The sequence below is a fragment of the Anopheles maculipalpis genome, chromosome 2RL, assembly GCF_943734695.1.
Source record: "Anopheles maculipalpis chromosome 2RL, idAnoMacuDA_375_x, whole genome shotgun sequence".
NCBI classification, from domain to species: Eukaryota; Metazoa; Arthropoda; class Insecta; order Diptera; family Culicidae; genus Anopheles; species Anopheles maculipalpis.
The window spans coordinates 4,429,932-4,454,116 of NC_064871.1; the positions used below are offsets into that span (position 1 = coordinate 4,429,932).

A 24,185-nucleotide genomic window follows, 5' to 3' on the forward strand; every position below is an offset into this window, starting at 1 on the left:
CGCACCAAGTGTATTTGTGTGTACAAGTGTTTGTGAATTGCATCGAAAACAGTGGAAAACTTGTAAGAAGAAAATATCCCAAAAATATCCTCTTGTACTTAAACAGAGTGTGAATTGAATTGAATGTGAATGAATGTGGTTAGGATCTCCGATTTGCATCTTGACAAATAACGGCGAGTTCAGCGAATTAGCTCCGCAAAAGATTCCACCAATTGTTTTATAGAAATTGGCGAAGTTACAGCGCAGTGTTAGAGTGAAGCGCTGGTGTAAAATGTTCTTGTACGATCGTTACAGCCAAGAGTCAGCGTACGAGAGCTATGTATCCGTGGTATAGAGAAGCCCAGCTCAGCGTAGGACAACTCTGCAGTCCCCTGGCCGGACCGACACCGATAAAGACCGAGAACAACTACAGCGATTGTATGTTGGCTGTAGATTTTCCCAACAAGGTAGGACAGAATGTTGCTCATTGTTTACTATCAACTGTCAACCGGATACTATGAAACAACGCGTTCACTTAGCTGTCAAATTTGTTCACTTGCTTCAGTCGATCGCGTGGATGACAGGTGGAATTAAATGATCCATTAAGGCATTATTGTTTCTAATGTGTAAATGATTGCACACCAAGGCATTTGAAGGTGAAAATCTAGCTAAATCATCACCCGAACAATCCAAAAAGGACCTCTTGATGAGTTATTCACCTGTCCACACATTTATTTATCATTATCATCCTTTCGTAGTAGCTGACTGATCCTCACCAAACAAGTGATTCGTCACATGGTGGTGTTGGTTCCCCTTTGAAAGTGTTTCACCTGTTCGTTGTTCCGTACCAGTTCGGTGAAACGTAATGGGACTTCCTTTACGTGTGCAGTGGGCTATTCATTAGCGAAAGGATCGACTTCCGTTCACTCACCTACGTCCAAAAGGGAGCTCATCAAAACGATGTACACGGATGATCTGACAGGCCGCCGCGGCCTATTAAGCAACCTAAAGCTACACACGCACACACACACACGCACCGATCTTCATGCTGTTCTCAGTGCCAAAGGATTAATAAAAAGCCTATAATTGTGGAGAATTAAAAGGGACCGTCCGTGCCCACAGTACACCGTACGGGGTCTGGAAAAATTCGCGGTCCCGACCCCGTAGCTCAGTTTGGCCGGATGTTTAACTGCATCGCCACGCCGAGGAGACACGCTTAAGGTTACGGAAAATTATTACCTTTACGTTCGTGGTCCAGTTGGTCGGGTCGGGTGTGTGTGTGCCCTTCTTGTGCCGATGCCACGCCGATATTGGATAATGACGGACGGTTCTGGGCGATCCGGTAGCAAATCTGCAAGCAGCGGACGATAAGGTGCAGGATTTTGCGATCGGATCGTGCAACCCCGCGCGTAAGAAGGGAAGCAAATAATAACGAAAAGCACAGTGTAACGCGCCACATTACGCAAGGTAATATCCAATTAAAGGGGTTTTAAGTATGGGGAGCGATTAAGCGATGTTGTGAGTTCGTTTTACATGCAACTGGAAAACTAATTTCTAAAGAGCCCACCCTTTAATGTCTTACCAATTATGATTTCAAGCCGATCGTAAAGGTGGGTTTTATTGGACCTTATCGGTGGGGTGGAAGCAAAACGCCAGTGCATGACCTTCTGTTTGAGTCACTGTATCTGGAATATTGTTTGTTCACTTTAACTCGCTTACAAACAATCCTCTGTAAAAATATTGCTCAAATAAGTGACACATTTTTATTGTGCCGCACACAATGCCATCAGCGATTGTCCACGTTCGGCAGATGATTTGTTGGTCACGCTTTTCACACTCATGTGGAGAGCAGCAATATGCACTTCCGGTCATCCGGAGCTAGTTGCTTAATGAGCTGGATGAGAATACAATACGTTGATGGAACGTTCAGAACACAGAATTCCACTTTTATTTTCTACAACCATCAGCGAATCACACCTAATGGGTGTTTGAGCAAAGAATTGCTCCAATCCTCTTGTTCACATTGTGATGTTTACCGATAAAAACCGCTCGATTATGTTATTCAAATAAAACTAACCACGTTCATCGGTGGAAAATGCCCGTGCTTTTCAAACGCTCTGCTCCATTTTCCCATCGGTGGGGGTCACACCAAAACTCTGGCAATGAGTTATGTTAATTGAACGATGGAAGCGTTGTAACAGCGACCAACGATGACAGACGCTTTGACGCGTGTAAATGGGTTGGGCTTTGGGGCTTTGCCAACGCATTAACGCACTCAAACCCGCGGCAATCGCGGGTGCAATTCAATCGAGTCAATTATTTCCATCACACCTAGTCGTTTTCGCTCAGTTACGCAATCGCACGCCAGAGGGCACACCTTTATGGTAACTTGATCTCGTGCGGTGATTCTGGACGTAGAGCCCGCGCTGGACGACTTTATTTCCAATGCGAAGTGTTATCCTTGGCATATGGGTGATGAATGGTTGAGTTGAACGTCTTTACTGTAGCGTTGAGAGAGACACACCTAGAGTTCTGGTAAGGAGCCTCTGGAGTATATCGTTACTTGTACTAGAACTAGTTCATTGACAATGTAAATCAACCATTTTAACCCTAAAATGGTGATCACAACGATTAATCTTCCTCGAACTTCATTATTGCCATCATTTTAATTCCCTGATTACTCAAGCCATTTTTGTATCAATTTTAACGTTTGAAAGCTGTTGGCTAACGAGGTTAATACTGCTTGCTAACGATACTAATAAATTAATTAATTTTAATGTTAATTACGAGGAAATCACTATAGCCTCTTCCATCGAGTCGCCATGAGGACTAAACCATAGATTTTTTAGCTCCATCAAAGGTTTGAACCCATACCTAGTGGTGATGATTAGTCAGGCCTCACCTATTTTACTATCTTAGCTGTCGTTGACAGTTTGGTTTGTGGTGCATTGAGTGAAATATCTCAATTAACAAATCGTTGATAACGAATCTGACCACATCGACGACAAGCGGCTTATCGTTATTTTTTTCTAAAAGCCATGTTTTATACAAATTTGATGAACATACCTTAAATACTTCCCATTGACCTAACACATGTTCTATTCCTTCGTTTCGTGAGTCTTGCAATTAAAATTTCTACATGCACCGTTTATGAAGCAGCCGTTTACAATTACACATCCGCCCAGTAGTAGCATGCACTCCACTTTAAAACATGTACCACTATTAGAGCAATCGTTGTCATTAAACCCATTGATGGTGGACCCTACCGGCGCTTGGGTTTTTTTTCCTTGTGTTTGTGGCCCTAAGCGTTTGCGCCGCCACCCTCTGCTTTCGCTTATCAGAACAAACGCTTATGTCGGGTCGGCAACACACAAAACAAAGCCGGATCCCATTGCGGGTAACGTATCGATACAACTTCCTTCGACTCGCCCTTCCTCGCAGAAAGAACAAACGAAGCGCTAACGAGGATTTACCAATCGGCAGATAAGATCTACATCGCTTCCCATCGGGTTGTACATGACCAACGCGCCAACCCCGGCGTTACAGGCGTTCCGGCCTGACCTGGAGTCGTCGCCAAGGATCTCTTTCCGGCCTTACCAGACCACGGAGAGCAAGGAATGTTGCAGCTTTCTAAAACCCCTATTCTACCGACGCGTAACCCCCGTCGCCCATACATGCCACAAATGACAAACCTCGGTTGGTCGGTCAGGGAAGAAGCAAAAAAAAAAAAAAAAGAGAGCGAATTGAACCATAAAACCAGAACCGGACCACACATCGCGGGTGGCTGGCGGTCAGCCAAATGGATATGTTAATTGTGTAAAAAGGGGGCAGGAAAGACGTTCGCCAAAACTAAATAGTAACAACTTGCTGAACCTGCACAAAACACACACACACACACACACACGCTCACACCGTCATGGTTCCGTCATTCCCTCCGTACGGTCTGTTTATGCATTCATGAGCTGCAGCATAAAAATTCTGCAAAGGGCTGCTGTCGTGTGGTGGTCGGGAAAGCTTGGCTTGTGAAAGCTGTCCACGTCCACACCATCGTCGGGGTTTTCGGTGGTATGTTTGCCTTCTCGCACCTACACTGGCGTTGCATTCGTAGTTTTGGAGTACAGAGGGTTGGGTCACATTTCGAACGACCAACAAATGCAACTGTTCTCCAACAGTTTTCGTTTGCTGGGGAAGCAATGTTGGTAAGGAGAAGTCTCAATCGATTGCGTACTGCCTACAAAGAACGCCTACGAATGTAACATTTGTCGTATTAAGCCCTTAATTTTGTGTGTTGCTCTTCAACTGATCTACAGTGTTCATCCAAAAGGAAATGAGAGTTCGAATGGTTTTTATTTTACGTCACTCCAACATTTTTAATGAGTTTCATATCAGAGTTCTGTAAGAGGTCATTCACAATTTGCAGAATGGTCCTGACCATCGAGGTTACATACATTCTTCTTGGAAAATACCACTTTAATCCATTTTTTTCGTGCAAGCTAACCAATTCATAACGAAATCCAACATATCTTGAATATAGATTGTTCTAAATCTGTGTTTATTCTGAACTACATTTGTTCAGATTCACCTAATTGATGTATCAGATATGTACAACATCAAACATGCATGCCAATTTGTTACAGAAGTTATCTCAATTTAAAGTTTAAGAACTGACTTCTTTAAAAATTCTTTGCCTTCATCGCGGTCTTCTCTATTCCTTGGCTTTAGAGCTGCCCATACTTGAAAGGTTTTGGGCTCCCCTTGCTAGTGCCCATGATTTAAGTATCTCAGAGCTTGATAGTCTCTGTCCGGTCCTACCGTGTATAGACCGACACCGATTTCTTCTGGAATCAGCTCTTGGACCATTCTTCTTCTTGGCTACGGGGGTACGGTCCGGATGGGATTTGAAGCCCAGTCTTGCCGTTTGAAAACCCTTCGCCACTGACGCCACTGACGCCTACACCTCCCGGCAACCGCCTAGGACCACTCAAAATAAACTAAAACTAATCTCAAAACACCACCATGCATCCTGGCCTTCGTGGCCTAATTTTTTCCATCTTTTATTCTTAACGATTATGTACCAAAATGTATCCAAAGTGACTACAACTAAACCGTGTTTTTTTTTTTCTCATCCCAAAACACGAACAAACTAAGCCACGCATCAACCACTTGCCGGTGCAAAACGGGCGAACAAATCATAAACATTAAGCTTCTCTACTGGCTGCCGCCTTTTCTCTCCCGTGCAAAACATCACTTTCGCGTGCGAAAGTGACACCCGGTTGTGTGTGTGTGCTTAGGTTTGCCGGCCGGCGCCGCAGGGAAGATACCGTCACAAATGTAATCCTTCCGTTCGTTCGCTACGTTCGCCGGGTTGTAATAACAGTCATTTGCCATCAATTGACCGCGCGCAACATTAGCGGTGTGTGCAGCGGTGAGGTGTCTAATGAGATAGTTGGCAGGTACCCCCAAACGCACCTAAACACCGCCTGTAAATGACAAATGTGCCCCGCGGCAAACCAAACGAAACGGAACGGCATGCACCGGATGCAGGTCGGGAGCATATTTTTGACAGCTTAGCGTAAAAAGTTGCTGTTGTGAGGTGAGCAAATTATTGCTCATGAGTTGTAATGAGTGCAATGATTTTTGGAAACACAGTTTGTAGACGCAATTTAATATCGCTCGTTAGATGGTTTTGTGCTGGAACGAAACTTACATTGTTTTATTGGATGTTTATTTTGTATAGCTTTTATAGCATGCCTCATGTCATTCATTATTAGTAAGATTTTAGCAGACGTCAGTGTTACGTCTTATTTGGCATACTGAAACTCTCTTCTTGTTCTCAAGATAAACTCCCTCGATCGTCTAAAACATTTTCGAATCGGCAAACGTCAATCAACATGAGATTTACTCACCAAGCAAATCTTCCCGCCTTACCGAAACGTCATTAAAAACACTTTATGTAAATAATCCCATCTTAACTACGCTCACCGCGTGCACCGTACAAATCGATTTATGATAAAGATGTCAAAACTATGCTCACGTTTCGGAGTTCCTAGACTCAAAACCCTAGAATTGGGATGTGAACATTCGTTGAATCATTTGTCACTCGCCAAATCGGCTGAGGTGTTTCTGAAGCATTTCTCTCGGAGGAAAAAAAAACCCCCCGTAACCCGAACGGCCGCGGATTCACACACATAAACTCACATAAATCATCGTTTTAGCGTGCGTTTTTCTGCGTTTTTTATTCCTTCTCTTGCTGTTTGCTGCCTCACTTGGTTTAGCTTACTTCTTTTTTTTTTCTCCTTCTTCTGTCCCTGCTTGAGGGCATTCGATTTTCAAAAGCGAGCGCTCGTGGTGTGGCGGTTTGCAATAAATTTTCTCAACCATGTCGCCCGTAAATGTGTTGATGATATGTTAGAAATTAATGAGCCACTCGGAGCCAGTGGGAAAACTGTCCCCTTCGGGAGTGGTGCGAAGGAAGTCTAAATCGACTACAGTAGAAGGCTACCGCACACATGCAAGCGATACTTTTTCGATGGTGTAGCATCATCGTTTGACACGTTTGATCGGGGATGACACGCGATTGTTTGCAGATGATGCTATGGATTGTGAGGGGAAAATTAGCTTAAAAACTTCTTCTTTAATGTAATCCAGTTGTTTTTTATCTTTATCTGAGTGTGATGAAGAAATGTTTCATGAAACAAGACCACCTGTTCGGTTAATTTATTTTTAGATTTTTTATCCCAAGAAACATACTCAACTTCCACCTAACGTTACGAAGCATACGGCTAAATGCATTCACCGTTTTTTTTTTTTGCTACTGCAAACCCCATTTACCGTCGGCATGCATCTCCACCGATGGTGTTTCGTGGGTTGATTGGTAATCGCTGGTAATGATGGTTATTGGCGGGTGCAGTAAGTTCGCGCGCGTAAAGTATGATTGGACGAACCTGGCGGTTGATATGTTGGCCGGATCGTGTTGGCACCATCAGTCGCGCCTGATGACATTCGTCGTTAAGCGGCCGTTTAAATGGTGACGCAACAACAACACCACCATCGACGTTCGCGTGAATGGTGATGATGATGATGAGCAGAAGCTGCAGCACCGCGTTTGATGGCACGTTCTTAAAGACAACTCAATTCCGCGTAAGTACGCAGAAATTGATTGATGCTGCAATGTTGTGCAAGCGTACGCAAATGTTTCGTGGAGGATTGCCAAAGCGAGTAATCTGCTAGGAAGTTGGCAATCAAAGGGCTGTGTATGATGATGAATTCGTTGTATAGCATGTGAAAGCATTATTTTTGTAACGAATTCTAGTAATATCTAAGTCATAAAACAATCAAGCGGCGATTGAAGGTGTATTTGTACAACTTTTTGATATTAAACCGACTCAAGGCAAAATTGAAGATTTTTTTTTTATTCATAAGGCCATAATTATATTTCCATAGTTTTGAACACTTTGATTGGATTTATAGCCTTTTTGACGTCTTGCTATAATTTAGCATAAATTTTGCACTAGATTCTCTTGCAAATCTTATCTACAATATCTTCTTGAAGAACTTTACAAACACTTCGAGATCTTTAAAGAAAAAATTGACAGGATTCTTCAAAATTTGTAAATTTACAATATTTGACGTACGCTAGAAAATGATAATCGATTTCACCAAGACTTATTCTTCTGGATTGTTTTGCTGTTACTGCAACATCAGCAGGTTATGGTTTTCTAGATATAAATCTTTGCTACGAGGGAACATTCCCGATGGCCACACTAAAGCTTTTACTGGTCAATAGAAGAGTTCTGTTTTTGATTGTATACTTACAAAAATGCCTCCGAAATGTACCAATTTCAAAAGTTCAATGATCAATCCTCGTCGTCAAAATTAAGCAATGCTTAATTTATTAACATTCAAAGGTTTGAAGTTTAAGAAAAATATTGCGCGCGATTATAGCAACTCAGCTCACTGCTATTTCAAAGTGTTTGTATAACATTTTGACCTGATTTACATTTACTAACCCATACTTCCTTTCAAAGTAAATGAAAACTGACTCACTCGGGACACTTTTGAAGCAGCAATCATTCGCATCGTTCATGTGCATAAAACATAAACCCCCAACAACCGTGCAAACACACATTACCAACGCCTCCGAAGAAGCCGCAATGACTGCGATTGTCCGGTATGCTGCCATAGTAATGAAACAAACTGTACCGAGTGCAGCAGATGCATGTTGCAATTATCGATTGCATTCTTGCACTAATTCCACCACCAACACCGCAGTGCATTTGCTGGCTTGTGGTTGTGGGGCATTTTTTTTTTTTTTGCGCAGTCCTCCCATTTCCAGCAATCGCAAGTAATTAATCAAAACTGTCTCAATCGATCCCCGGCCACTCCATAAACGGTCACCGGTCGGTGTACCAGTGTTTGGCTGCGCAGGTCCACCTCACAGTCCACGCCGCGAACGTAATGAGCCGATGGTGCATCGATTTTTGGTCATCGCGTTCGCGTCCGATCACGGCGGATCTGTGCGAGTCCGGAGATTCTACTGCTAGATCGAACGATTCGTTTCGGTTCGGTTCGATTGATACAATTGCCTCGTTGGGTCTAGGCTTTAGCGAATGGTTCCTTATGCGGACGCTTGTGTTCCAATCAAAGACAACCGAGGGTCAACCGCGGTAATGATCGGATCGATCACCGATCCGTGTGGCCAAATGCAGACATTAGACCCACCTTTACCACGGAGTCATCGCTGGCGCGAAACGAGATTGTCTATCGTGCTGGAAGCTGTATTCACGAGCGAGGAAAAAGTCCCGGATGACACCCGGTCCAGGAATGCTTCTTCCCATCATGGCGGTCGAGTAAAATGTTCTCGCACTCTCGCCCTTAAAAGGGTGGCACACTGGCTCAATTAATTGACACGCACACGTGTTCCTGTTTTTGCTACAGCACCCGTACGCATCGATCCAATCGATCGGATCGAGCAATTAATTAAAATCGCGAACAGCTCCCAAAAATGGGAAAAGCATCACCAAACGAATTGCAGCTAATCATCCTCGCGGCAAAAGTGCATCGCTGCGGATGTATCGTTAACCCTTTACGGGGTAGTAGTGATAGGGGTGATTTGATTTTAATTACCATCAAACCCGCACAAAGTGTCAATTGGAAGCAGTGTGTGTGTGTGTCTGTGATGCCGTCGTGAAGAAGAGGAAGCAAAAACATGCATCGTGACGTAGAATTGCTGCGCTCTGTAAGGCACTTTGGCAGTCGCTAAGTAAACAAACCGACTGCAATGTCGGAACAAATCTCAATTATGGGAAAATAATTATAGCACAAAAAAGGGGTTCGGCAGATCGCGAGTTAGGTGGTTTGGGTGACTGCAGGAACTCAAATCGCGCCTCGGCCAGCTCAAACTCTGCAGCCCGGTGGGGCGAGAGAGTTAATTGTACTCGAGGCATATTTGGAGTGATGCGTGTGGATGTCCTTTTGTTCGTATCATCCCTCCTGGGTGGCTCGTGACCGAGAACCTCCATTTTTGGACCGCTCACAAATCGTGCTGGACACAACACAATGCTACAAACAACAACAGCAAAAAACGGAAATGGGAGCAAAATGGACGCTTGGTCGCCGTGGTAGTTGCGTGTACAAAATCACGCGCACGTCACACGCGGAGAATTCGGTTCGGTCGCTTGTTTAAGGCTTGAACGGGCATTTTTGCACCCCTAATTAGCTTCCAACAGGCAGCAGAACGCAATGGCGCGAGTGATTGCACGCTGCTAACGAGCAGCCACTCTCGGCTCAAAGGATTCGAAAAGGATGTGCCAAGTGGCATTCCCCGGGAAACGCATTCCCGCCCATTTTCGGTTCGCAAAGTGTGACCGAAACTGCTCATTAGAATGTTGCTTGTTCGCCGGGCTGGGGAAAACAATTAGCGGCGCGGAAAGAGCTTTCGGACGCGCTGGCAATTGGATGCGCTGGATTGGGCGTCCACCTTGCTGCCTGGCCCGGTGTGAAGAATGCTTCGAACGATTTGCTGTCGAAATAATGAAACGGTTCTAAAATAGAGCAATTAGTGGGCATTGCTGGCATGTTCGTACCGAAAATGGGGTGTCGATATTTTCGGTATTACGATAAATGGTTGTTCAATTAGAACAGCGAAAAGCAAACTGATTGGCTGTTAAAAGCTCATGTTTAAGACAAGCTTCAGAGGGTTATTTCTGGTAAATAATAATTTAAATTAACTATTACTACTATTATACTTTTATTTTTACATTTTGTATAGCCCAGTATACACTTCAGAATATTATGTTAAAAAAACTATAAGAACAAGTACTTTCAAAATGTATTTTATAGCAATACTGCACTCTCATGTTTATAGGATCGAGTTTCAAACTTTATCAACGCCATTAAGTCATGTAAATGACACATCTTCTTGGGTCAACATCATCAAATCAAGAGCACAAGCCATACACTAACCCTGAGATCGAATTAACAGCTTGTACCCAATCAATTCCGTATCACTCCCGTACAAGATTATTAGTACCTAATGACATCAACGGAACCACACACTCACGGCGGTCTCATTAGCTCCACACTTTTGCATTAAAATTTATCGCGATCGCATAATAATTATGCAAATGCTGCTACCGGCTCTCGATCAGTTTGCATAATTTTGCCATCGAAGTGCATTAATCGCTTGCCGGTGGTCGTGGCTGAGAGGCCGTTAAGCTATCGAGCAATGATTTTCATCACCTTCGATTTATTAATCGATGAAAATTGATACTCAAGCGCGTGTGTGGTGTGAATTAAACGCACCGCAATCGATTCGCTTTTATAGCAAAGTAGTACATCAAGCATCTCTATTTCATCTCAATTGGTCCTTGTAATTAAGTGTGGTTAAAGACAGAATTAAGTATTAACTTGTCAGACATTTTCATCACCAAGTTTTCGCGGTGTACTATAAAGAGAAGAATGGAAAAAAGAAAAGAGCAGATTTTTTATATCCCACGCGTCTGATTGCGATGCACAGTTACGATGCCCCTAGTTGTGCTATAAAACGCGCAATCGAGTTCATCTGCATAAAACAATGGGGAAGTCTTAATTCTTCATTTCACCCACAAAAATGCATCACCATCATCGCATCAGCATGCCCTCTGCTAATTACAATAATCATTATCGTGATCGGGTACCATCGGGAGCAGCAGAATCGCCATCATAATTATCACCATTTGCCTGGCCACCAAGCGAATTGGCCGGCCATTCCGTCCCGTCCGTCATCAAACTATCGATTAGCAGCTCCCGGAACTTTGTGTGGTCGGCACGCTGATTAATTGTTTTTCGCCGCAAGGTTAAGGATAATGCCGCCTGCCAACGAATGCTGAAGTGTGGTATGCTCAATCCAACCTTAATGCCCGGAGCATTCGCTTGCCAAGGGGAAGAGCGGGAACACTACACCACGGTCTACCAATATATCATTCCTCCGCTAAATCCGTCATCGTGCAACTGTCATCGATTGACGCGAACAGTGAGCCGCTTACCGGAACCCGGGGAGGGAAATGGATAGAGAAAGAAATTTGTCTTCTTAATTCGTACAACCGTCGCCCAACCTCCTCCAGTAGTTTCAGCCGCATCGAACGCATCTCACAAATCGCACTTTACGTAATGGAAATGGCACGAGCTACAGCGTACTGTGGTGCCGTCCTTTAGCCGGGAGATTGTCAACGTCATTCACTCAATTCCGGTGAGTCGTTATGGGCGTTTCTAGGGCTTTCCTCGCTTTTCCGATGCACAAGGTTCGTTAATCAAACATTAAAGACGTGACCTGTCTTCGGCGGCTCAACATGACGCGGTACGTAAAGTGTGTGTGGACGTGGAAAAGCAGTTCGCTTATCCTTGTATTTGTAAATCACACTCTGTATAACATCACAAGATTGAATATATATTTTTGGTACATACATATTTTTGGAGAAAACATCAAGTTAAATTGATTTTAGTACATAAAAGTTCTTAGCACAAACTCTATTTCCTATTAACAATATTTAGCGTTTGTCTTATCTCACATTCTGCAAGCAATTGAATTGGAGTAGCGTAAAGTGTAAAGTTTTTTGTGTTTAGTTTAAATTGTTTATTGCTATAATCATGATTTTGTTATACCAATATCAAGAATTTGATTACCATTATTGTACACCAACTATTGTCTATAACAGTCTCCAGTCTCTTTATCAAATGCATCGGGAACGATTTGTTCGATCCAGCATTTTCTTTTTTAGTACCTAATTCCTTCAACTTCAGCACGGATCAACTGCGAAAACCCTCGCCAGCGAGGTGGAAGTATTGTTTCACACCGAAACCGAGACTCCAAACAAACAAAGGCGTATCATTAGCATCGAAGACAATTAATCAAATAAAAAAGTAAGGAGATCCAACCTCCCTAACCTCCATACCAGCCGACCGCGCAGAGTGAAGAAAGAACGTTCGAACAAACATTATCTCGGTTGCTCATCTTGTGTTTGGTTTGCTTTTGTTTCGGATGGAAGAGTGAAAAGAGCCATCGGGAAAATAGCAAAATAGCAGAGTCTCCGGAAAGTCAGACAAACCTCGAAGGAGGGTGTAGAATAGATCCTATCGATCGGTTTTGGGATCGTTTCCACAATGTTCCTTCTGAATTCACCACCGCTGAACTAAAGTGTCCAAGAAGGCAAGCGTGCAGAGTGCTGTCTCACACGCTTGCTCTTCACATTTTCTCTCGACGCATGAAACAATGAGGAAAATGTGGAAAAGTTCAGAAATGAAACGAAAAAAAAAAACGAATCCATGTGGCAAAAACCATCATGAAGAAGACAAAACAAGAGTCCTCGCAATGTCACGCCGTTGAACGCCGTTCTATCCCCCGGAAGTCATTCTGCGGTGTTTTGCTGTGGTGGGCTTGTTAAACAACGCAGCCACAGCAACGTCCACAAGTAAGACGTTGCCGCGTGTTGTCCGGCCGCCTGATGTCAGTCCGGGTAGCAGCAGCAAATCTTCAGCCCAATCGCGTAATTGCACCACAGCATCTGTCCGTCGGTTGAACAGCGACTTCATCGATAAACGAGACGTATCGCTGACGGTGGCCAAAACGACGCCCTACGATCCCGATGCACCTGATGCACCGTGCCAGCAATTGGGATTTGTGTTTCGTATTTTCGGGTCGTAGGACAGCAGGAAATCGGTGGCAAAGCAGATTCTGCAACCGGCCTCTCTAACCGCAACACCCGCCACCTCAACATTCTCATTAGGCCACCCGATCGCATCCTGACGCGAATGGGCCCTTTCCGTTAAATTGCATATCGTTAGGAACGGTTTAAATACGAATTACAATAAATTGGCAATCTTCGACACAACGACTCCACGCTGTCCCTGCAATTGACGAGCCCAACCTCGACGCTTCTTGCATCGTCCTTGCGTTCGATCTTCCGGAATTGGAAGGAAAAATGCAAAACGTACTCGCCGAACGGCCTTCGCTTATTCTGGCTTATTGCCTTGCCCTGCCTTAGCTGGCCATCTTCCACAGCCCAACCGGCAGCCAATTGATACATCGTTCGGGAATATCGTTTCGCTCCTCCGCAGTGCAGTTTTGCCGACCAAAAACATGAGCAGCGCCACAGCGCCGCTTCATTATTTGGAGTTTTATTTTATTGAATATTGATAACCGTACTTCCGGCACCCGGTACTGCTACGATTCGTTTGCAGAGTTTGAAATGCAAATATCTACCATTCGGTGTAATTCGCTGAGGAAGGATCGGTAATTCGATACACTTTCTTCGCTACGCTAACACGCTGAACGAGGCTGCGGCGAATCTTGAACTTGTGTTACCCCACATTCGGTTTTTGGATCATTACTTTGGGGTCAACGGAAAGAGGATAACAAGATAAAGGAGAGGGTGAAGAGAGCAGATTTTGATGGAGATTCTACTTGGAGAGTGTGAAATGAAGTGTAAAACAAAATGTGTATGCATTTGATTTATTTGTCAACAATTTATAGTCAGGATATTGAGAATCTTGGCTATTGGGGTCTTGAAATTGGTATCAAATGCCTTTGTGCGTACATACAGGATGTACTTGAGTAAAACTAACAAATCTGTATACGTTTTTACACTTGTTACAGAGCGACAATTCTAGACAGCAATTTATGATTTCACTGAAGACTTGTAAGTACAACATTTTCGGGCAAAAACTAACAGAATTTAAGGTTCACTTACAGCTTTGCAATAGGATTGACTGGAGATTGATGAACTAGCTGACAAATGTTGCCACTTTGATCCTTTTGAAGATCAATCTCTCGCTAGAATTTGTTGGTTGGAATGAAAAAAGCTAGAATTGTTGATAATTTGTTATAGAACATCTTGATTCTCTGCGATTTGCCCTAGACTGAGCTCCTGATGGAGGTTCATCATACTTCCCTGATGTAAAGTCTTGCTGAGAAAAATTTTTGTTTTGAGGGATTTGGTGGAGAAAATATCTTTGATATTGATATTTGATATGACCCCTGCACACTAAGCACAACACCACACACATATGGCCTCCATTCGACGTAATTTATCTTTGCTTTCCTAAAAATCTAGATCGACAATAGCTGACGATGCACGAATTCTTCGCTCTTGTTGCTGGATGATCCTAATAGTACTAACCAATTTTTGAGCATATACCCAGGACTGATCTTGCCTATCAAGACTCCAAGAATTCAAAAAATCTTCACACCATGTTATAAATAGAGCGCCATCAAAACATTGTTCCCAAGCAAGCTATTTTCTACTCAAACTATTTGTTCTGAAGGCTGTGAGCAAAACTTCAACTCTCGCTTTGACTTTTATCTTTCAATCACCGTGCAAAGCAACGAACAACGGTTCCAGCGTCATCACGCAGCGCGTGCAATTTGTGGCTAGTGCATTTGTTCACATCTCATCGGCTTCGACCGGAGATAGATGGTGGTTTGGTGCATTCATGAATGAACCGTTTCCATCATTACATACACACACACACACACATGACTTGCCTACAAAACAATCAACGTCGTATTGCACACCGTAGTCTGTTGCTGCATCCGGACCCATTTATATGAGGATGGATGCTCACCGGTAAACCGCATTGTTTACCGTCCCAGAGCACACACCACCAGCACCACCGTCTCTACCTTCCACCCAACCAGTCGATCGGATCGCCAATCGAACGGAACGCGCAGGTCGATCGAAAAATTGCGCATGATTAGCGTTGTTGTCTTCGTTGCTGTGACCGAATCGTTTGTGCCAAACACGTTTTCCCAGCTTCCCGTTGCAGAAGATGGTCTGACCCGTTTCCAATCTTGCTTGCGGTCTGGGTCTTCTGATACGGATAGGATGTACCGTTTTCCACACCGGAAATCGGAAGCTCGATCTGATGGCGCTTCCTGTCCACGGCTTAACTGCTTTCCCTGGCAAAAGAGTGGCAAAAGTATGCAATAATTGTCACCGAGACCGGGCGGTATTCGCGTGTCGGCACTTCGGGAAGCCTGCAAATTGATTTCCAGTACACGACCTACCCGCCAACTCTTATGACCGGGCGGGACAGCCGTGAAAAACGTCCCGGCACCTTCATCAATTCGGCCGAGTGTGTGGTGTGTTCAAAATTCGGGCAATGGAAAAACAAATGCACTTCAAGACATTGGATGCCCCGGTGGAGATGGCTAAGCAATGGCGGTAGGACTCTCTCATTCACTCACTCTCGGTGTCGGTCTCGGAGTTTCTGTCTGGGGGACTAATGTTTTCCGTCTGGTGTATAAATTATGTGACTTGCTAACTGCACGGCGCAACTGCACAACTGCAGCAGTAGCAGCACCGTCGAACGTTAGGGAAACTGATTTGAAATTCAGAGCTCGGTTTCCGCCGTGGTCTACGGGTGCTAACAGTCCAAGAGCCGCACGAGCAGGATCCACAAAACCAGGTCGGATACGTACCCTGCTGTCCCCCCATCATGCTCGGGGCTTGTAGTCTTTCGTTGAAACCTCATGCCATCTTGCTATGCTGTTTTATTGAAACTTTAATCCTTCATTCTAGTGACGCTTTGCCATTTTGCCCGAACACAAACCCATACAGTACCACTTGGGTTTCATTAAAGCCGATGCATACAAACCACAGTCACGATAGTCGAATACCAGTTGCTTAGCAGACCGCGTAGCTTTTGTCCAGACTGCAGCGAACATTGACACATACCAAGCCAAAACACCGAAAACCACAGAGTTGTTAAAAGAGTTGCTATTCACAGTAGATAAAAGCGGTCAAATCGTTACTCGTTCTCGAGCTACCTTTCCTTCCTGCTTAATCACTCATACAAACATACATGCACGAGCGTACGTCGCCTTTCGACAGCTTATTTATCAACGGTGGTGTGCCACCTGACAGGACTCCTAGGCCTCTCACTATCGATCTGCTAATGATACGTGGAAATACCGATCGTTACGAACGAATTGCTGCTCCTCTGCCAATCCTTTCAAATCATGCTGCGTTCACGAATTTGTGGTTTTTCTGGTAGAAATTAAAAACCAACCATACGAAACCACTGCCTCAACGGAAGATAAACGTTGGCATTCTTTATTTAAAAAAAAAACCGTAAATGGCGTGTCCGTTTTCATGTAATGAGTGCAAATCTTGGCACGAAACCAACAAAGCTCGATGCCTTTTTTCTCTTATGTTTCTGCTCCCTTCTGCAAGCAATGCCAGGTGCGTGCAACAACGGGGGAAAAAAAACATCAACCAAAAAACAAAAAAAAAGGATTTCTTTTTCTCCCCCGAATTGTGTGTTAGAGCTTCGTTAGAATAATGTTCATGTTCGCAAATTAATGTTTGCAAAAATAGAGGCGTGGTGCAAATGGCTCCCAAGCACCGATGCAACACAGTGGGCGCAAATTGGGGTTTCTGCGGCCTTTCCAGGACACAATAAGGACACGCTGGATGGCAACCACGTAACAGTAATAAGCTTCAGGATGTTTGGTATTTGTTGTTGTTTTTCTGGCTGGTCACACAGAAAGCCACGCCCTTGTTTGCGTTCCCCTGCAGGGAAAAGAGTCAAAAGCTTTTCCAACGCGCTGAGAGAGAGTTTTCCCGAAATCTCCGAGGGGTGTTGAACGAAATGTTTTTTTTTTTTATCGAAGGGGAACTCGTTGACTCTCGGAAACGATTAGGAACTCAGTGAGTGTATGAGGGTTGAGAACTGGTGTGAATTAGAATAGGATACTTCGGATGCTCACTGCGGCTCACATGAAGACATTCTACTTTAAACTTTTAATTTTTCACCCCTTTGCGAAGCTTTATTTTGCATACACCTTTATCTTTATCAGCTTTGACGACCCTATCCAAGCGGTTACATATCTCTATCCGATACAGTGAAGCTGATCGGCGATGGAAGTGAATCATTATGTAATCGTCTCGTTCACTCCACTCAACCACTTGTTTCGATTAAAATGTAAAAACGATGCGAACGTGCGGTCTGCCGATTGCAACTGGCTGCCAGTGATGGATAAGAGATTGAGCTAGCAAGACAGCAACACAAAAACACACACACACTCTCCAACAGCCCCACACTGGGCGCTCCAAATCGATCAAAGATAAGATGAGAAGCATCAGTTCAGGCAGGGCAGCTTGTGTGTGTTTTTTCTTACCTCCCCATCTCATGTTGCGATTGCAAACACAAAATACACAACACACCCGGGAAAGGCGGATGATGGCGCCTAGCAAACGGCGACATTGCGCTCGCGTCCCACAAAACAAGTGGAAAAGTGGCGAGTGACGAATGCAAGCGATCGTTTTGTGCTATAAATGCATCACATGGTAGCAAACGGCAAGTGTGGAAGGGAAACTTTCCTTTGGCAGCATAAAACACACACACGCACACGCACACAGTCTCGGGACAGCTGAGGATCGCTAACGCCTTCTCTGTACCGAACGCACTTAAAGTACACTCAATCGTACTGCTTTATTTATGGTGTTGGGTAAGAGAGATTTCTTTAGGGTTTTTTGTGTGAGTTTCTTTTTTTTTGCGGTTGTGCCACTAAATGATTACTTCTTACCTTATCATCGTTGATCGAAAGGAAACGGTTGTGTTACAGTGCACTTTTTTGTTTGCCTCATTTCGTTTCTTTCTACGGTTAAAGAACAGGAAAAAAGCAAGCGATTGATTTGAATTTGCATCAATGTAAGTAATAGATGCATTTAAACATAGTAATTTAGTAATCTTGTGGCGTATCTGAATAGCTTATCTATTTCTATCTAAGAAAATAAATCAACCCTCTAGGAGTGGTTGATTTTTGCATTTTTTACAGAAGAAACCAGAAGAAAATGATTTTTCTTTGCTTTTGTCTATCGAGAAAATTTTTTTTTCTTGCAGACAGAAGGACAATAAAAGTGACCAATAGCTGGAATTAACTGTGTTTTTAAGAAAAAAATAATGCAGATTAATTACTACTTTTTGAAACAATCTGCAATCTTAAATAGTAGTAGAATGTAAAGAAATAACTCATTTTCATATCGCCAACCATCAGCTTTAGCAAAAATGTTCAAAACGTTGCATCGCACATTGCATACCATCAGGCGTAAACGGTTTGTGTCATGGAAAACACGCTAGAGGGCGCTATGAAATAGCGAATGTTTTGCTAAACATTACCGCAGATGGATTTGAAACAGAAAAAACCGTTTTCTTTTACTTGTTGAATAAGTGGAATATTTGTTTTTTAATATTACAGACACAGAAAAAAGATTTATTTTCCATTCGAAATCAATATTCATTTGATCCATTCCATACGAACGGTTTTACGATTTGTAGGACTCTATCTTTCTGTAAGACAATAGTATCGAATAGCATCGAATGATAACAAAATCAATCTGTTTTTGTTATCATTTACTTTGAATTAAATATTTTTTTACCTTATTGCTACTTAAAAAAATGTTGTTGTGTTGTTAAAATAAAACAAAAAAGCAGCCTCCTCCACTTCTGCCGTGTATTTTGATCTGTTCACATGCAGAACAAACGACTCTTGCTCTTGTTGCTCCTACAGTTTTCTTCTAGTCCTAAGCAAGGAATTTGTTCCGTTTTTATGATTCTTACTAAGGAATCAAAGATATGGGTTTTTTTCTTCTTTTCCTCATGCAAACACTTTTTCCTTGTCGTACGAGGATAGTTTTTCTTTCAGCACAACGGTTTTTTCGCGAGATCTTTTCGCTCCACCGTCGGTTTCTTACTCGTGCATCTTCGTGTATTTTTATGACCGTCTTAAACCCGTCTGCACCAGCCACATCCTCAAAAAACCGCTCGCATCGGTGCATCGCGGTGATGTGTTGGGAGGTTTGTATGTGTGTATTGTGTTGTTTTTTTTTCACGTCCCTACGTAGCAGCTATCCTTTTTCCCTACTCTGGAGGAATCTTCAGAAATCTATTTTTGGTTCGATAGTGCTCACACATTTTTCTCTTCCATCCCGAGCAGCACACATGCACACACCGCTCAAGCTACAGAAACAGACAAGCCAACCGTAATACACACGCACATATGAATGCATTTCTTCTCACTTGTACGTTTTGTTGTTTTTGTTGCTAAGTGCACATTGCAGACTGTACAGCACATAAGGATTCACTGAACCAATTTGATATTTTATTTTACTTCCATTTGAGCTGATTCCTTTCCCTGAAAGCGTCTCATTTTTTCTTCGAGAAGGATGCTTTTTTCATCCACCCGGAACAATAACCGGTGATGGTGAGAAAGAGTTGGAGGTGGATTCTTGAAAGTTGGCTGAAAAGCTTTTGGTCTGGAAAGGTAACATGATTTCATCATTTATTCGTACCAGATTTACTACTGTTGATAGTTAAGTTTTTCAGTGTTGCTGATATCGAGTTGAAGTAAATTATTGATTCGTAATCGATACAGAATACTAAGATAAAGAATAAAAATGAAAAAAAAAACTAATAAGTCAAAATTGTCTTGTTGTAAAAACCTGATTTTTTTAGCAATCAATTCGATACAGTACACAGCAAACGCAGAAAAATATTGTAAAAAGTCCAGATAAATATAAATTGTTGCAAATACTGACAAAGTAAGCAAGCATTAAAGCAGATTTTAAACATTCTGCCCAACAACTGCACAGCGTGTTGAAAAATACCGATGCAAAAAAGGCGCGCAAATGCAAACGTGCTTCGCATGCAAGAAAGGACGCTCGTCGGGGTGGACGAGTGTTAAAAATCATTCAGCAACTGTGTATTGCTTGAGCTGGCAGGAATAAAATACAAGTTTCTAGAAAGCACACACACATAAAGTCCTAGGGACACACCCACAAACAAACGATTGCCCGCGAGTTGAGAAATCAACAGCTAGTGGCTGAGAAGGAAGCTGACTGTGTCATGGAAATCGATGGATAACCGAACGTTCAAAACAGCGCGCCAAAGTTGGAGAAGGATGTTGGAGAAAATGCGCGCTTTACAGTTGACCGGAACGGGGAAGAAAGCTGGTAAAAAGAAAAGGAAGCAAGAAAGCGAAAAGAAAACAGCCCGATGACGAGTGAGTGTTTGCAAAAATAAACAACAAAAAGAAAGTGGGAAAAAAGCAAGCAAAAGAAAATGGAGAACAGTAAAAAAAGACATAAAGAGGGTAGGATAAAACCAGTACATCCTCTTAGACACATGCACATACAGCTACAGTAGAAGAGAAAAAAAGCTGCGACTTTACGAGCGCGAAGGAACCGCGAAAGGGGTTGGAGTTGGTGGCCTCGTGGGTGGCCAAAGCTAACAACACACTAGTCGAAAGAAAGCTGCCGGAGAAGCAGCAGCAGCAGCAGCAGCAGCAGCCCCAGTTAGCCAGAGTGCAACATACGAAAGAAACCGTAAAGAACCGTAAAAAATACACATCCACCCAAAGGGATGACGCGCGGTAATACGCGGCGTTAGCTCAGGACTAGAAGAAGTAAAGCGGAAAAAAGACAAGAACATGAAGAAGTAGAAAAAACACACACAGAAAAAAGCGCCACAACACAAGCGGACAAGGACGAAGAGCGAAAGCAGCAACAACGGGAGCAAATAAAATGTGCACCAAAAAAAAAAAGTACACATCCACACACCAAAGAGGCGAATCCTCACGTCTCCCAACATCTCCTCCCAGTAGAAGGGCCGGAGTGAAGAGGAGGAGGAGCAGACTAAGCGACGGGTGGGTGGCCGTTTCTTTCTCGCGGTCGATCCAATGTAGTGTGCACACGTCGGATACTAACGGGAGGATGAATATGTGTGTGTGTGTGTATGGATGGGTGGTTGTTTCCCCACACTCGCAGGGCTATTGGGGAGGCTCCGAGGAACAGCAGCAGCAGCTGAAGAAAATATATGTGTGTATATATAAAACTTATATTTTTCTCGCAGCACTTTTTCTCGGTTTTGTTTGAGCAGAGAAGGAAGCAAAGCAGCATACAAAAAAAAAAAACAGCATAGAAGCCCCCAAGCTCCCCAGAAGTAGTATTATGAGCGTCAAGACGTTTGCTTCGTCCTGGTCGTCGTTGTCGTCGTGGTCGTCGTGGTCGTCCTCGTCGTCGTCGTCGTCGTCCAGGCTATCGTCGATGGTGCTGTTGCTGTTTCTGCTGCTGCTAGTACTATTGCTGCCAGTTCCGCCGATATGGACGGCATCGTGGTGACGTTACGCTCTCGGTGGCCAGTTCGATATTTGTCCAACAATCGCCTAAGGAAGTGCGCGATCACACGGCAACAACAACGGTGATCAACGAATCACCTTGATCACCAATCGGTGCCTTAAGCTATTGTGATTTACGGAACAGAGCAAACCACTCTGACAAGAGTGACCTGACCGTGTAAACTGAAGTTCCTAAACAGTTCTGTTCGTAAATGTTTGAAGTTTAAAGTTCGAAGGCCTGCAAGTGCGAAAAGAAAAATCAAAAAGTTCCAAAGTGTCATCGTAAGAGCCTTACCAAAAACCGCACCAATCAACCAAAAGTCCTGTGTCCAGCGTCCCTGAAGAAAACGGTCTGTCCTAATCTGAAGTACAAAAGCTTCAGAAATAGAAATTGTGTCACATTCTTCTCGTGTGTGTTTTTCTTCGCCCTTCTACCCCTCGTTTATTGGAATCGCAGTGAGTCAATTTTCAAGCTCCTCAAACTCTCCTTCCCAACAGCAAAAGGAAGGAACTTCTGCTCCAACTTTTCTAGGATACAGGGATTGTGTGCGAAAAAAAGATGAAAAAACTTTCCCCGAGTAAGGAAAACTTTTCACCACGAGAGCTAACCCCTCCCCCACCCCGGAAGAGGATTAACTGGGGCTACGGAATTATTCTAATAGTTTCTTGTTCGCACGAGTAGAGGAATCACGTAAAAGTGACCGGAAAAGCGAAAGTCTTATCGCTCGCTTAAGATACCGCAGCTGGTGAGACGGGTGAGAAGCGTGCTGCAAGAAGAGTGAACAGTTTGAAGTGCAAATCGTAGTGTTAGTAGGCTGTTTGGAGTGAGTGAGCCATTTAGTGAGAAGGATGCGAATGAGTGAGCGAGTAGAGGAAATGAGTATTCTCACCGTAAGAAAATGAATAGTGAGTGAATGTGAGAGAGCGATAAGTGTTGGAAGCAGTTCTACTATACATCTACGTGATCTTTAACGATCGATACCCGTTTTGTGATTTGAAACAAAGTTCCTACTAACGTGATATACATGTCTACATCCTATTCCTCACCAATGACGCCCTCGAAGCTACGCATTAAAGACGATCTTTACAGTCGTCTGTCCCCTGCTCACACCCTGAGTGATGAGATGCACTACAAAGCTGTCAAAACAAGAAGCTCCAACTGTTTTCAAACCAACAGTGAATCACGATACGATCAACATGCTCCAGAAGGAGACGAGCATTATCCTACACAAGCAATAAAAGAAAGAATTCCCATTAAGAATTCACCAGCTCACAGAGAGGAGAGCGAGAATGCAACAATTGCGCCTACCAAATCTGCGTTTATTTTTCCGGCACAGTTTTACAAGAATTTGTTTGCCGCTTCGGCATCACTGCTCAAGAAACGACAGCCGAGAGCGAATTACCACGAGGACTCCCATCATTCGGACAATGAGGCAGCAATTGATGAGCAGGCAGAAGATCTTTCCAGCCCTACGGCTAGTTCTCCACTGGAGACGGCACTTGCCAGTGTGGGACAATTTCCAAGAAACCTGTTCCCCGTCTCCGCTTCTTCGTCGCACGCTCAAGTACAGCAGGACCGTACGCCAGAAACTCATTCGGAGGATGACCGTGAAGTTGAGGGAGGTGATAGTAATGAGATCCTGGAGGTTAGTTTGGGACATTCTGATGTCATTATCGCTTTGTTTACCAATAAATATTCAATTTCATTCGCTTAACTTGTGATTCCGTTAATGCGAATGAGCGTTAATGTCTCGATTTAACCTGAACGACTATAATGAGGCTTCATGATTCCACTTGAACACTCTTCAGCTCCCTCGCAATGAGCTGTATTCATGTGTAAATGGCGCCAACCAAATGATATCCGCCGCCACCCCAATTAACCGCATATTAAACAATTCTCTTTCCTTTCTCTCCCTCTCTCTCTCTCTCTCTCTCTCTCTTTCTCTCTCTCTCCAGAAACCGTCGAACGCATTCCCGTGGCTATCGGAGGCAACGAACAACAACGACTATAGCAAGGGCAACAACAACCATCACGGGACTCCACCCCACCTTCACCACCCACATCACCCGCACCATCATCATCATCACCATCATCCACACCATTCCCATCATCCTCATCTTCCCCATTCGGCCGCCGGCAGTCAATCGAATCTTGGCACAACCAGTTCACTGACCCCCGGCAACTGTCGGCACGGAGGACATCCGGAGGATACCAAGTGTCGCTCGCTTAACTGTGGCCTCCCACCGCAATCGTCTCCGTCGGCAGCCTCCACCAGCCTAGCGGGCGCAGCGAACGAGGGAGCAACTCCCGATTCCAGCAGCACCACGGCGACCGCCACGGCTATACCGAACTTTAACCAGATGCCCGTGCCGGGCGGTGTGCAGGGCCAGAACCCGACCCAGGGCCTCGTGCACTGGATGAGTGCGGTAATGGCCGAGCATATGACCTCGAACCCGCATCATGATCCGGCCGCCGTCGGGATGCACTACATGTGGAATGGACCGGTCGAGGTAAGTGTCGATTGTTGTATCAAAGTGTGTTTTAGTGCTACAA

General features: G+C 43.9%; 1 protein-coding gene across 1 annotated transcript in view; it reads left to right on the forward strand.

The window, feature by feature from the left end:
- Positions 1-256: 256 nt before the first annotated feature.
- Positions 257-24,185, forward strand: part of LOC126557106 (zinc finger protein rotund-like) — a 46,053-nt gene continuing 22,124 nt past the window's right edge. The window contains exons 1-2 of the mRNA XM_050212769.1: positions 257-446; positions 23,588-24,142. Of these exons, the coding sequence (XP_050068726.1) occupies positions 318-446; positions 23,588-24,142 (684 nt within the window). The 5' untranslated portion in view covers positions 257-317. The remainder of the gene's footprint in view (positions 447-23,587; positions 24,143-24,185) is intronic.